The sequence below is a fragment of the Paralichthys olivaceus genome, chromosome 2, assembly GCF_024713975.1.
Source record: "Paralichthys olivaceus isolate ysfri-2021 chromosome 2, ASM2471397v2, whole genome shotgun sequence".
NCBI classification, from domain to species: domain Eukaryota; kingdom Metazoa; phylum Chordata; class Actinopteri; order Pleuronectiformes; family Paralichthyidae; genus Paralichthys; species Paralichthys olivaceus.
In genome coordinates, this window is record NC_091094.1 from 10,312,361 (window position 1) to 10,326,159 (window position 13,799).

The following is a 13,799-nucleotide window of genomic DNA, read 5'->3' on the forward strand; positions in this document are numbered from 1 at the left end:
TGTGATGCTCCTATGCAGCTTTTTATTAGGCTTAGATTTAAAAGATTATTTTTCTCTTTTTGATGAGATCCCAGCTTCACTCTTGAGTTTTACTCCCAAGAAAATTCAGTCTTTCAGCGAGAGTTGCCAACTCATCAGCATCTTCATAAAAGTATAATCCTTGCAGAGTTCAGCACCTCTGTACGAGGTTCATTTTAACTGATGAGAGACGTATAAGAGCCCCTTCAGTAAGCAAAGTGCTAGTTATCATATTCTCAGTGATTTGTTCATTTTATCTCTTTATACTCAGTTGGTGCAGTGGCTACACTCGTATCCACTGACTGATTTCTCCAGATGTCTGTAGCTCTGTCTGAATAAATTAATGAACGGATTAATGAAAGGGGAGCTGGTCTCTTTTGAGGTGTAAGATGCAGGAAGGTAGCCACAGTTGTGTTCAGCACGTAGTTTCTCGGCCATTAGAGAGAAGAAAATGCAGAGTTAATTAACTGGTCTGAAAATGACTCAGGTTGCACTGTTGCTTCTTTTCATTGCTTTTTAAACCCAGTTGACTGTTCACTTAGACCACTTCACCGAGTTACTATTTCTACACCTTTAAAACTTTCTATACTTTGCATATGCACTTTATAATGAAAACAGCGACAGAGTTACAATTCCAATTCTTTAGTAAAGTTGGAAACAGGGTCCCTCATGTCGGGCAGAAAGAAACAAAGGAGCTTCTTTTATCTCGGCATCTACTAAAGCTTAGCACTCACTTCACCACAGTCAAAGCTCGACACTCCCGCCATGACTTGTTGCTGTTGCTCAGCTGTGATTGGACAATCACTATTCATTTTAGAGAAAGGTCAGTTGGCTAATTGTTTGCACCTTGACCTTAAACATTGTAAATGTTCCTTACTTATTTCCCATCATGCACCCTTTCAATCCTTCTCCTTCCTGACAGCAACTTCTGTCCCTCTGACATACTGTATAAGAGAAGCCTCTCTGTGGTAAACGACTCTTCTGTGCGTCTTCAGCACAAGACTTTAAATTTTACATTTAGCCTAAACGAGGGAGAGAGAGAAAGGGAGGGTGAGGGGTGGAGGAGTGGTTAGGCGGTACTGACGGAGAGCAGCAGCAGCAAAAGAAGAAAAAAAAAATCATTAAATTGATATATTAGGGTCCTAAATAGAAATGCCTCCTATAAATGGGAATTGATGAACTTGTTGCTTAGCGCGTGGATCCTGACAACGATTAATTCCCCCCTCCTCCTCCATTCTTCTGAGCACATGGCCTGGCACGGTAAGAGAGGGGGAGAGGGGAAAAAAGAGGAAGAGATAGTGAGATAGTGGATTAAAGCAAGAAATCGGTTGTGGAAAAATAGACGGCAAGAGCAAGAAAAGGGGTACAGAGAAGGATTGTGCCTTGGAGGGAGTGTTAACCTTTGCGGTTAAGCTGCATAAAGAGACTAGTGCAGTTTATTTTTAGGGCTAAAAATGAAGAGGAGGAAAAGAATCCAATAAAGGAATAATCTTGGACATTATAATCATGCTTGCTGTTGGTGTGGAAAATACATTGCATATTAAATTAATCATGATATCTCCAGGTCTTGACAAGGGAATAAATGAATTAGAGTTACAAAAGTCTATTATATTTTCTCTTGTTATACAGTTCATCACATTGAGTGTTGCGATATAAATATGAATATTGTGACATTAATATACCTATTGTGTCATTTAGGAAGGAATCCTTCTTCTCATTATTCCTGTTGTTGTGATCATGTTTTATAGTTTAAAGTAATACAAAACAGCTTTATATGACGGTGTCTCTTGTCTCCTTAGGGTTCCAGACTTTGTCCGTGAGAAGCGTTTTGGGAACTGGCTGAGAGACGCACGTGACTGGGCCATCTCAAGAAACCGTTACTGGGGCACACCTATCCCGCTCTGGGTCAGCGATGACTTTGAGGAGGTCAGAAAAACACATAACAGGCACTTAAATGCTTCTAATGTGTCTTTGTACTTTTCAGAACTCACACAATTTGTCTGTGTCATGACCAAATACCAAGACAGTTATTCTTTTCTAAGGGAGCTAATCACAGCGTTGGCAGCACTCACAAATTAATCTGAGCTAAGCATGAGATGGCATAATTGAAAAGTTGAACTCTCAGTCACTGACTTTTATTTACCATAGAAATGAGTTAAGGGGAAAATGTGTCTCCAAAGGAAGATTTGTCTGCTGTGAGGGAGCAGAAATGCAGCTCCTCATAAACTGACAGGGTGAAATGTATTTTTCTCCCTGACCTCTTTTTGACACTTGCATCTTTTTGCATATCGGGCCTTCTCGTGTTTGTGGAGGCATGTGTAGGAGAGACTCTGGCGTGGTTGAGCGAGGTGACCATGGTGTCAAACCAGAGAGTGTAGCGTGCCTCTGTACCGCAGTCAGAGTCAGCTCCCCTCAGGCTCTGTTACCGAGTGCTTCCATAAACTCAACGCATGAATGATTCATTATTGTAAACAGCAAATAAACATGAACCAAAATGTGTTTGGTTTGTCTTCATGCCAGTTAAGGCGACTTCAAAGGTCTTCGAGACAAACAGCAAACGGTGGTGAGAGAAGAGACAGAAAATAGGGTGGTGGAGGAGGAGGGGTCAGAATAAATTAACCAGTGAAGAAATTATTCAGGGGGAAAGAAGGAAGAGAAGAGGGTAAAATGAAAGATGAATGCAGCGAGAGGACAATTGATTAAAGAGGCAGTGTAGAAGAGTGCTAAAATATAAATGTTTGTCCTGTTTTCAGCCCGGGCATTTTCTGGAGTTTGCCTTTCACATATAAAGAACACTGCAGAAGACTCTCTTAGTCAGACATGTTCACAATAACAGGAACATGTCCGGAACATTCAGAGGAGGGGTGGCATCTTGGTAGAGCATGCTTGAGGCTGGATATAACATATAAATTCTCCTGCGGACACAACCTCTTTGTTTGTGTCGACTATATATATGGCTCCTGTTTTTCATCCTGAGATATTTGTATTCTTATTGTTTTTTTCAGTTTTGCTTGGTTTGGTAAAGTCATTAACACGCCCACTCGCTCGTGGTAGATCTGCTGTATTCTCACATGGACTCACTCTGGCTTTCCAGGAAAAACTCAGATGGAGAATGTTTAAAACATCTGACTCTGACATTTACATTGTCATAAACAGCCCCTCTGGATAATTTCAGGAGATTATCTGAAGTTGTCTGACAGCAGCTTGTTTGTTGCCAGATCCCATGAGCTGACAATGTGAAGCAGACTGAACTGTATAGAAAAGTCAGAATTAGGTTGTCTGAGTGTTTCGGAAACGTTGGTCCCTTGGCTGAAAGAGGGACAGCTAGCGACCTGTTTGCTGGAAATAGCATTGTGACCATTTCCAGAACACTCCAGAACGCTCCCTGACTGATTCCCTCACACACCACTCAGCGGCAAATCACACACCTAAAGCTCAAACCTCAAGTGCGTGTGTGTCTTTGTGCGTTTGTCTCCATGTGTCAGTATGATTGCTGTCTCTCAGTATCTTTTCTTTTTGTTCTTTCTCTCTATCTCTCTGTCCCTGTCTTCTCGAGTTTCTTTTACCCTTGTCTTCTTTTATGTCTGGTGGTGTTGTGTCAGGCTGAATCTGGGCCATGATACCTGCTGCTATGTTAAAACTAGAGCACAGCCTACAGGTTAATTCTCTGAGGAGACCACATAACACACTTAACCACAATTTCTCAGGTAAAGTTACTCAGGAAGTTTGTTGAAGTAGGTCTACTTCACACAGTGTTTCCTTTTGTAATAATCTAATAAAACATGTAGACAAATTAATTAGGATTATGAGGTTTAGCACTAATATTCCTTTGCAGGCTTTAAATAAATAACCCAAATCCTAAGAAATACAACTAGTTTCAACTCCTGTGGGTTTAAAGAATTAGTTTGACATTATTGGTAAAATGCTCCTTTGTTTAAAGACTGTGCCTACCAGCTCCTCTAAAGCTCACAAATCAAAATGAAACAACGACTAACCACTTTGAACCAAACACGTTACTTTTACTAAACTAAAATATAAAAACAACAGGCAGAGCAGTGTCATGTCATCTAACTGGGCAAGAAGCAAAAGAAAGCTTCTTCTCCAAAATGTCAAACTTTGAATTTAAATAGAAGGAATTGTGGAAAAAGGAGTGATTCAATTCCTTATTACACAGGCTGGTAAAAAGGTACAATTTAATTTGTCCAGTGCGTTTTAAAACTTCCAAGCACTGCATTACACAAATCAACATGTCTTACTTGCTCATTTTACAGTTAACTGAACTCAACTAGTCTTTTGTTCTGTGTCCGAGAAGAAAACAAATATTCCATTTACAGTAAAGAAGCTTAGAGACAAAAAAAATGAAATCTCACATTATAAACGGTGCAACCAGAGAATGTTAGATATTTCTGCTCAATACATAAATTCCTGTCAACGGGCTTATTCATTAATCATCTTATTGTTTTAGCACTAATGGGTGTTATTGTTGTGATGTGTGTGTTATTCATCAGGTGGTGTGTGTGGGGTCCATGGCCGAACTGGAGGAACTGTCCGGAGTCAAAGTAACTGATCTGCATCGGGAGAGGTGAGTCACTTATCAGCCGCCGAGATTATCAGCCAAACACCTGAACATGTACTCAGTCATATTTCTGTCTGCCCTGACAGAGCGGTGCTATCAATTTCACATGCTCTGTGTGTGGACAGGGGAGGTTATGTGATATGAGGATTGTGCTTTTCTGCGTCTGTCTGCTGCATCTTAGATCCACCCTGTGTCCCTCTAATGTGACCTGAAGTGTTGTGGAACACAGATCACTTTCTTCTCTTGCTTGTCATCAGCTAATTGCCTCTCATTTTCACTAACAGCTAAATGGATAGACTGTAATCAGCCCAGATTATAATATGTGACGTGGCCAGCTACTGAAGATAATGGCTCTGCCTGTATTGCATTTTAGGAAAGTGAATGTTTTACACAAATCTTAAATTTGACTACCTTCAAAAAATCCCATATTAAACTCCATCAGATGTACCCAGCGATGTCCTTCTCTTTGTAAATGTCCGGTTTATAACTCTCCTGTACTGTCTCTTAAGAGCAGTACAGGACATTAATGGAGTATTTTATAGGCCTGAATACGTACAACTCTATTATTGTGAAGCAGGTTGTTGCTGGAGGGGAGAAGAAAGTAAATGTGCTTAACTGTCTGTATACATGTATTTATTGGATCTCTTGGTGTGTTTGTTTGCTCAGAATAGGGTATTTGATCTGGGTTTAATGGGTATTTCACTCAGACTGACATACCGTAACTACTGCCGAAACAAGGTTCATCAGTTTTGTTCAGCTTAGGTAACTTCTCTGTAGAAAACAATGACTTTGTCCACAGGCTAAATCCCAGCAAGTCTGTATTTAGAGTAAATTAATCCATATCCTCATGTCTGAAAAGTATAACCCAAAGCAATAACCGACCTTATTGTACTGCGCTTCAGCACAACATGAGCACCGCTGTTCTTAAAGCTCGTTCCCAGTAGTGAAAGATTATAAAATCATTGCTCTGGACTGCAGCCAGAAAAGCCTATAGACCCATGGATCTATACAGTGTACAAATGTGTAAATAGTTCCCTATGGCGCTCCTAAAACCTGAAATAAAACTGTACTTGTCAAATTGTTATTGCCTCCATCTGTCTCAACAATCGCTCTTCCTTTCTCTTTCTTTCCTTCCTTCCTTCTGTCCACTCTTTCTCTGCCCAGCATTGACAGTATTACCATCCCGTCACGTTGTGGTAAAGGCACGCTGCGGAGGATCCTAGAGGTGTTTGACTGCTGGTTTGAGAGCGGCAGCATGCCGTACGCCCAGGTCCACTACCCCTTTGAAAACAGGAAGGAGTTTGAGGACACTTTCCCTGCTGATTTCATCGCCGAAGGCATTGACCAGACGAGGGGATGGTAAGCTGTGGATGAATAGGGTGTTGGATGGAGAGAACTAATGAAGGGATAGATGGAAAGAGAGTGACAGATGAGGGGTAGAGACACACTTCCCTGCTGAGGTCATTGAGGGAATTGATGAGCAGGATAGACATCAGTTTGACATTTCTTTTCATGAAACTATTCAATGTAATGGATTAATATTAGATGTAAAATGCAAATGGTTGAATCAGAAATGAAGAAATCTAATTGGAACACTGTTTGAATTATAACATTCAGTCAAGCGTGTTACATTGACCTTTCATACTGTCTTTTGTTCCCTTCTGCAGGTTCTACACCCTGTTGGTGCTCTCCACAGCCCTGTTTGGCAAACCACCCTTCAAGAACGTCATAGTTAATGGCTTGGTACTTGCCAGGTCAGTCAAATTGACTCCTTAGCAAATTCTTCCCTTTATCAATTCCGAAATAATCAGTAAAGGTTAAGGCTGATATAATTTTGTATTTTCTGTCTTTCACAATATTATACAACTTTCCTTTCAATTTTGAGACTCACAGCCTCAAGCTCATTGGTTTCTACTGCAGACATTAGTTTATAGATTTTTATGAAGTGTAAAACATAATTTAATCACTTAAACCCAAGAAAATGGGTCATTTGTTTGGCACAATCTTCAGCTTTAGATCTGGTGTCATAATGAGGAATTACAGCAGTTGGATTTGTATGTGCATTGAGTCATAATGAACTGCTGTGTCAATGGTAATGAAGGAATGTATAGCAATACACCTACATACCCACATACTTTCAAGAGTGTATTGTCCACCAGTGTTGGTCTGAGGCACAGAGAATTTAGCTACATCAATTTTTGGCTATATTCAGGTTCAAGAGGTACATTAGTATAGGACCAGCTCATTGTTAGTTCTGGTCTTTGATAACAATAACAACAGATAGACAAGATTTTTTTCCAGACATTTACCCTTTTAGTTTTCGTACTTACCTATACTTTCCTCCTTCTTTCAACCATCATTTTGATATTTTCTTTCTCCCTCTTTATTCACCTGCCCATTCATCCCCTCTTAATCTTTCTGCTGTTTCTCAAGATCAGTGTGGTATGTGTGCTGTAACATTGAGCCCTGAGAGCTGCTCTACAATAGGGCTGCTTGTCCTCAGCCCTGGGGTCTAAACGCAGCACTGTGCTCACAGGCCTGCTGACCTGGAAGGACTTTGACTAATTTGAATACCAAGTGCATGGTTTCTAACATGCACTTTTGTGCATGCATGCGTGTGTCTGCACATTAATGCCTGTGCTTGTCTCATTCCTGCAGCGATGGACAGAAGATGAGCAAACGTAAGAAGAACTACCCCGATCCGGGACTGATAGTGCAGAACTATGGAGCCGATGCCCTCAGGTCAGCTGTGTGCCTGAATGTGAGCGAGTGTGTTTCTGAAGCTGTGTGCCTGTGGCTGGGTTGAGTGTGTTAACCTACCTTATGTTTATAGCAGGCAGAGTTTTAAAGGTTTTAATCACTGTCTACACTTAACTAGAAACTGCCCCACTCTTACATACAGTAGAAACGCTCATGCATACTGTACATACTCACTGTTCCTCGTCATACATTCTCTGCTTTGCCCTGAGCAGTGAGGGTGCCATTGCCATATGGCCTAATGAATAAAGCACTATGCAGTTGCACCATATGCTCACATATACACTGAAGAAGAGTGAGCTGCAGAGATAAAAATACAAGGGCGACGGTCTGTTTTCATTCAATGCTCCCATTTTCTCTTTTCTGGTTTGAAACTTTACTCACATTGAAGCCATCATGGTATCAGCTTTTCACAGTAAAAACTCACAAATGGAAAGTCAAAAAAGTTACAGACAGTGAGATGTTTGTTTTGTTAAAGTATTTCGAGTCAAACTCGGTGAAGAGATTCAGTCTTTCTTCATGTGTGCTCAATTTAAGACACTTAGATGTATTTTTCCAGTTACCAGTTGTGTCTATTTTGCATTTTATTGCCAATCTATCTTGGATTGGCTGCTATTAAAATCCCTCGTGGCCTATTGCATGACATTGCATCATGTCAGCTTGCATTCAGAATTATCTTATATTTCCTAAGCAAAACCAACCAAAAGTGTCAGCATATTGCTGCAATGGAGGGAAGAGATTAATTTTCTCTGGGGTGCTTGCAGTTGGTAAATATAGGTTTTGGCCCAAATTTTCTGCAGAACATGTTCAAGCTGGACATTTTGCTTAATTGGGTCAAGCTAATCAAATTAAGATATTTTTGACAGCTGAAAAGCTTTGCATTAATCATATTTACTTTAAAAAATGATAATAATGATCTCCCTACAGTGTTTTCTTAGTTTCCGTAGAGAGTAGAGTTTTGCGTGTGACTGAAGTTTTAACATTTCTCTTTATCCTTTGGATGAGGAAATTACTAAAACCCAACAGCAGCGATTAAGAAGCACTTTGCATCAGAAAAATGTTGAATAGATCAACGCAAAGTGTTTTTAAATCCAAAGCAGCTCACCTTGTTTCATTTGCCGGTGTATACTGTCAGCTGCATCTTGTGAGAGGTTAGATACAGCTTCAATTATTGATGTGGTTCACTCAAACACCGTGTTAAGAAATGGTTTAAATTTTTAACAGGGTTCTGTTAGGCTGCCTTATCTATACATCAAGAAGGTTACAATCTAAAAGTTATTCACTGACATTTACTCGATCTCACTTTAAAAAAGGTATACCTTACCCTCCCACATACTGAATTTGTACAGTGGCTTGAGACAGAGATAAAGTTAATTCATTATCACCAGATAATTTATGAATTAAAATCTCTCTCATGTAGACATGTATACCACTACCTGACTGGAAACTGTTATGATGCACACAGACTAATAACATGCAGTACTAACTGATATTGAGGTATTTACTGCATGTTGGTGTATAGATGAGTTTATCTTAACAATTAAATTTGCAAAGAGACAACAATGTTTCTGTGCCCCCTTCAACATGAGCGTATGGGGCCACTCATGCATACAGCTATTTAAGGATTCATCCATCAAAGATTAATTTACTCTCTTATTTGCTCTCATTCATAATCAGTCCTGCTGCACACTTGCATTCTTACCAACTCCTTCACTGTCTCTCTCTCTTTCTCTGTAGACTTTACCTCATCAACTCTCCTGTCGTGAGAGCAGAGAACCTGCGTTTCAAAGAGGAGGGTGTGCGGGACGTGTTGAAAGATGTCTTCCTCCCATGGTATAATGCCTATCGTTTTCTGGTGCAGAACGTTCAAAGGCTACAGATGGTATGTGAACACCACAGATTGAACACAATGTTGATGAATTTTACTTTCCTATAATTTTATTTAGCGATTCCTCCACAAAAATACCATATGTGAAACCTCTTAGTCAGTGCTCCCAGTTACATCTGTAAACCTGCTAGGAAATACAAACCGCTGTGAAGAGCTGCAGATGCAGACCTATCGGTGCTGCCACCTACAGACAAGTAAAATAATTTCAGCTGCACTTTGAGGTACAGACTACGTGTATCACAGCTACAGTTGAAAACTTAAATTGCTGTAAAAACCCAGACATTTAGTATTTGAAACATGTTTCACTAATTTCTCTTTTGAAACAGTTATGACCAGGGTTTACATTAAGGTTTTTCAGACCCTTTGTCCAAAGGGGGCGCAAACATTCAAATAAGCTGCAATTGCTTTTCTTGCCTGTAGATGGTACGTGTGAGTATTTCTATATGTTCAGGTCCAAACTGCTTCTCTATTTTCTTGCTCATATTTGCGACTGGGATCAGGCTCTGTTAAGCTGTTTTACACCAGTGATGTAATGTGTTATGTTCTGTCAATCAGGAAATAAAATGGTTACTAGTGTTTATGCTTTCTCAATGTATATGTCTTTTATGTGTGCTCATCTTTCTCCCGTCAGGAGGATGAGATTCAGTTTCTGTACAACAAGAACACGGCAAAGCAGAGTGATAACATCATGGACAAATGGATTCAGTCCTTCACACAGTCGCTTATTCAGTTCTTCAAGGCTGAGATGGATGGTGAGACACACACACACACAAAATATTTTCTTCCATTAACCCACTTGATGTGGACAGTGACCAAGAAGATAACTGATATCCTAAAATCCATCCCTGTTGCTGTGCTATGTCTCTCCAACAAATGGGATCTTGATGTCAATGTGACTACTTGTTAAATAAAGGTTATATAAATCAACTGAGAGTAATTTCTTTTTCCAGCTTACCGCCTCTACACTGTCGTGCCTCGCCTGGTCAAGTTTGTGGACATGCTCACCAACTGGTACGTCAGAACCAACAGACGCCGCCTGAAGGTGAGAAATTAGCTTTTACTTTGTGCTTCTTTTAGTGTTGGTGTTGTTTTTATGTAATAAGCATGGGAAGTGCAAATTTTAGACAGTTATGGTCATCACAAGTAGTGTTAGCAGTATCTGATGGGTCAAAGTATAGCTTTATGCAGAAATAAATAGTTTATTTCCTGTATGTTTTTAGGATTTCTTCGGCACATAATTTACAGTATTTATTATTTAAATGGAAACAGTACTACCAGCAAATCTTTTCATCCTCTGTTCATCTGTGCACATGTTGCATCAGTCAGTTTGTAGCCCTCCGAGTCAACATTTGGCTGACTTGGATCGTGGATACACGTCCTGCTTTCCGCCAGAGCACTTTTATCTATTCACTGTTCTAAGAGGATGAAATATGTAGATATTTGTGTGTGTGTGTGAACTTTGTAGGGAGAGAGTGGCACTGAGGACTGCCTGTGGGCGCTGGAAACCCTCTTCAGTGTTCTGTTCTCCATGTGCAGGCTGATGGTGAGTCATACTGTTCCTGTGTGTTTGACTGAGAGAGAGAAAAGAGAATGTATGGGGGAAATGTCTTATGGTGAGATTCTGCTTTTGTGTGTTCAAGACAAAGATATGATTCTGGTATGGAAGAGGTGTGTGCATGTGTTGGCATGGCTATGAATAGTGCATGAGCAGTAGGAGTTTTTATTTATAACACATTGAAGATGTTTGCATGTGAGGCCAGAGGCACGCTAAGAGCCAGTTAGCGTAACCCAGATCAATACAGACCAGCTGTGAGCTATACAAGCTGTGGTTGAAATGGAGGAGAATTGCTTTAGAAGTAACCTCACTCACAGTCTGGCAAAATTCAATTTGAACCTTTGAACTATCTGAGAAAAAAGGCTTCACTAACAAGGTGTAAACTGATTTCACTGTTCCCTCTGACGTTTGGACCTTTCTGTCAGAAAATGTTAATTAACTAAACTACAGAGGATCTTGCTTACTTCTACTTTCTTACTTTCTCTCATGTCTACTTTCTTTCCTCCTGTACCCCAGGCTCCATTCACACCCTTCATCACGGAGATGATGTACCAAAATCTGCGTCACCTCATCGACCCTGCCTCTGTCGACGACAAGGACACCAGCAGTATTCACTATCTCATGATGCCCCAAGTCAGGTAGAAAAAAAAAAAAAGTTCATTAAAGCTTCAGTTTAAGGGACATGGCTCTTTCAAGGTGTTAAAAGTAAAGAGGACATTTAATGACAGGTCCAAAAACCCATGACCACTCGGGGAAAGTGTTGTTGATGTCCATGCTAAGAGAAGTGACTTATGGTCAGTGTGTCATGTCCATACTTACCCCAACCTAGCTCCCACTCCCCATACTGTGTTTCTATTTATGCCTCTGCACCTGCAACAGCCAATATTTTCGAGATAAAGTCCATTCCATTGTGAACATAACATCTCATGAATGCCTTGAAGGGATTTCTTCAAATTTGGTACAAACATTCACTTTGACTCAAGAATAAACTGATTAAATGTTGGTGGTCAAAGGTCCAGGTCACTGTGACTTTACAAAGTTGTTTTTTTGTCTTGTGAAATCCTGTAAATTAAGAATGCATCAAGAGAAATCTTTTAAATTTGGCACAAATGTTCACTTAGACCCATAGATTAACTGATTAGATTTTAAGTGTTCAAAGGCCAAAAGTCGCAGTGACCTCATATGGTTGCGAATGCAATGTATCAGGAACAGCAGGGGTGACTGAAACTGCACTGGAACACAGAAAAAAAAGAAAATGGTCGGCAACACCACGTCTGCTGAATTTTAAAAGAAAAATCATATATGGTCGTAAACGTTCATATTTAGGCAGGCCAATAAATCAGTGTTTTTGAAAACCTTGGTAAGAAGCAGAACTCTATGCTGACATTAGTTTGATAATCATAAGCTAGAAGTGCAGTTTACCCAGCAGAGTTGGAGAACTCAGCACTTACAACCTCCACTAATACATTCTGAAAGAAACCTTCTTTTATTAATAATAATAGTTTTCATTTAAATTTTTTCATTCTGTGATAGAGCAGCACCCCTGGATCCAGTATGATGTGTTAAGTACACTTCATCAGAGCAGACGCTTACTTCCACAGGGTTTTAACCAAGTGAACGTGACTAGGGTTTAAATTTGGTTTAAAAACTGCTGCGCTTACCTCGTAGTCGGCCTGCAGCTCACACAGCGAAACCCTCCCTGTGTTCGCTCTCTTTTCTCAAAGAATATCCACTGCTGATCCAGAGCCTGATCAGGTTCAGCAAGAGACTGTGGCCTTACTTTACCCCAACGTATCACACTCCGAACTCCTCCCTACAGAAGTGTTTTGAAGCAGAGTCCACAGCAGTTTCTAGATGAGTGTCAGGCTTCACAGCAGCTGTTGTCTTTGAGCCTTTACTCAATCATCTCTTTTTACTCCTGCTGTTCATCTGCTTCATCTTCCTCTGTGTTTTTTTTTTGTCTTTCACTTACCCCTTCATTTGTACTTTAGCCAATGATTTTCATAATTATATTTTAATAGATTTACTGGATCCTCTAGATAAAAGTTTGTCACTGCACACTTTCTGAGCAGATTTTCTTTGTCTGCTCATGTGTCAAATGCAATGCATGGCTCATTGTTTCTGCATAATGGGAGGGATTCCAAAATTAGTCAGTTCTGACCAACAACCAGGTCCTTTGAAATGGAGGAAGTGACAGAAATCCTTGCGCACAGCCTCCTTCAACCTCAGGGGTATCGTGCCCTCAAACAAGTCACCCTAATGTTGTTTGTATTTTTAGTAAAAACTTTTGATATCACTTTTATAGAGGTACAAGAGCGTTTCCTCAGAGACCTCAAAATATAGAAATCAGAATTAGAACAAGGGCTTGCCTTGATTGTCAGGCCTGTAAATGGATGCTGCTTAGAAAACATCATCATTTCATCCCCTTCACTTCAATTACTTCAGTTAAGTGTATGCCTCGGTGGCAGATCAGTTTTGTTAATGCCTGGGAGAGTTTTTTAATTACCTAAACTTAATTGCATCATCTTTAACACAAAAAAAAGTTCTGACATAATTAAATACCCACTTGATTTAGCAGAAGGAAAACTGTTTGTGTAATGGTTCATATAATCTCCTCTGTCACTTTGGCAGCTCTCACTGCTGCGGTGTTATTAGCCGCTCGTCCCTTGTGTTGTCAAATGGGACTACTTCACCCTCCTCCCAAAGGTCAGCCACCAATCAGGCAGTGGGAGCAGCTGCTCTTCAATCAGCTCATTAAATGATTGGCTGTCCCTGGCGTCCTCTCCTCTGTCATTTTACTCCAATTTTGTATGCACACGGGGGACACACACTGCAGGAATAGATGAACAAGCATTGTGCATGTGAACACACACAGCTTATACTTCTGCAGACATTTAGGGTTAACAGCGCTGCGCATGATTATCAGTAGCTGTGCGGCTCTAATTTGAATTCGGAGGTGGAAGTCTCAGTCTACCCTGTTAGTGAATGTTACAGATTCGGCGCTG

General features: G+C 40.3%; 1 protein-coding gene across 1 annotated transcript in view; it reads left to right on the forward strand.

Moving 5' to 3' along the window:
* Nucleotides 1-13,799, forward strand: part of iars1 (isoleucyl-tRNA synthetase 1) — a 44,509-nt gene that overhangs the window by 16,354 nt on the left and 14,356 nt on the right. The window contains exons 14-23 of the mRNA XM_069535157.1: nt 1,818-1,944; nt 4,527-4,600; nt 5,759-5,953; nt 6,262-6,348; nt 7,253-7,336; nt 9,089-9,233; nt 9,871-9,991; nt 10,190-10,281; nt 10,705-10,782; nt 11,311-11,432. Coding sequence (XP_069391258.1) covers nt 1,818-1,944; nt 4,527-4,600; nt 5,759-5,953; nt 6,262-6,348; nt 7,253-7,336; nt 9,089-9,233; nt 9,871-9,991; nt 10,190-10,281; nt 10,705-10,782; nt 11,311-11,432 — 1,125 coding nt within the window. The remainder of the gene's footprint in view (nt 1-1,817; nt 1,945-4,526; nt 4,601-5,758; nt 5,954-6,261; nt 6,349-7,252; nt 7,337-9,088; nt 9,234-9,870; nt 9,992-10,189; nt 10,282-10,704; nt 10,783-11,310; nt 11,433-13,799) is intronic.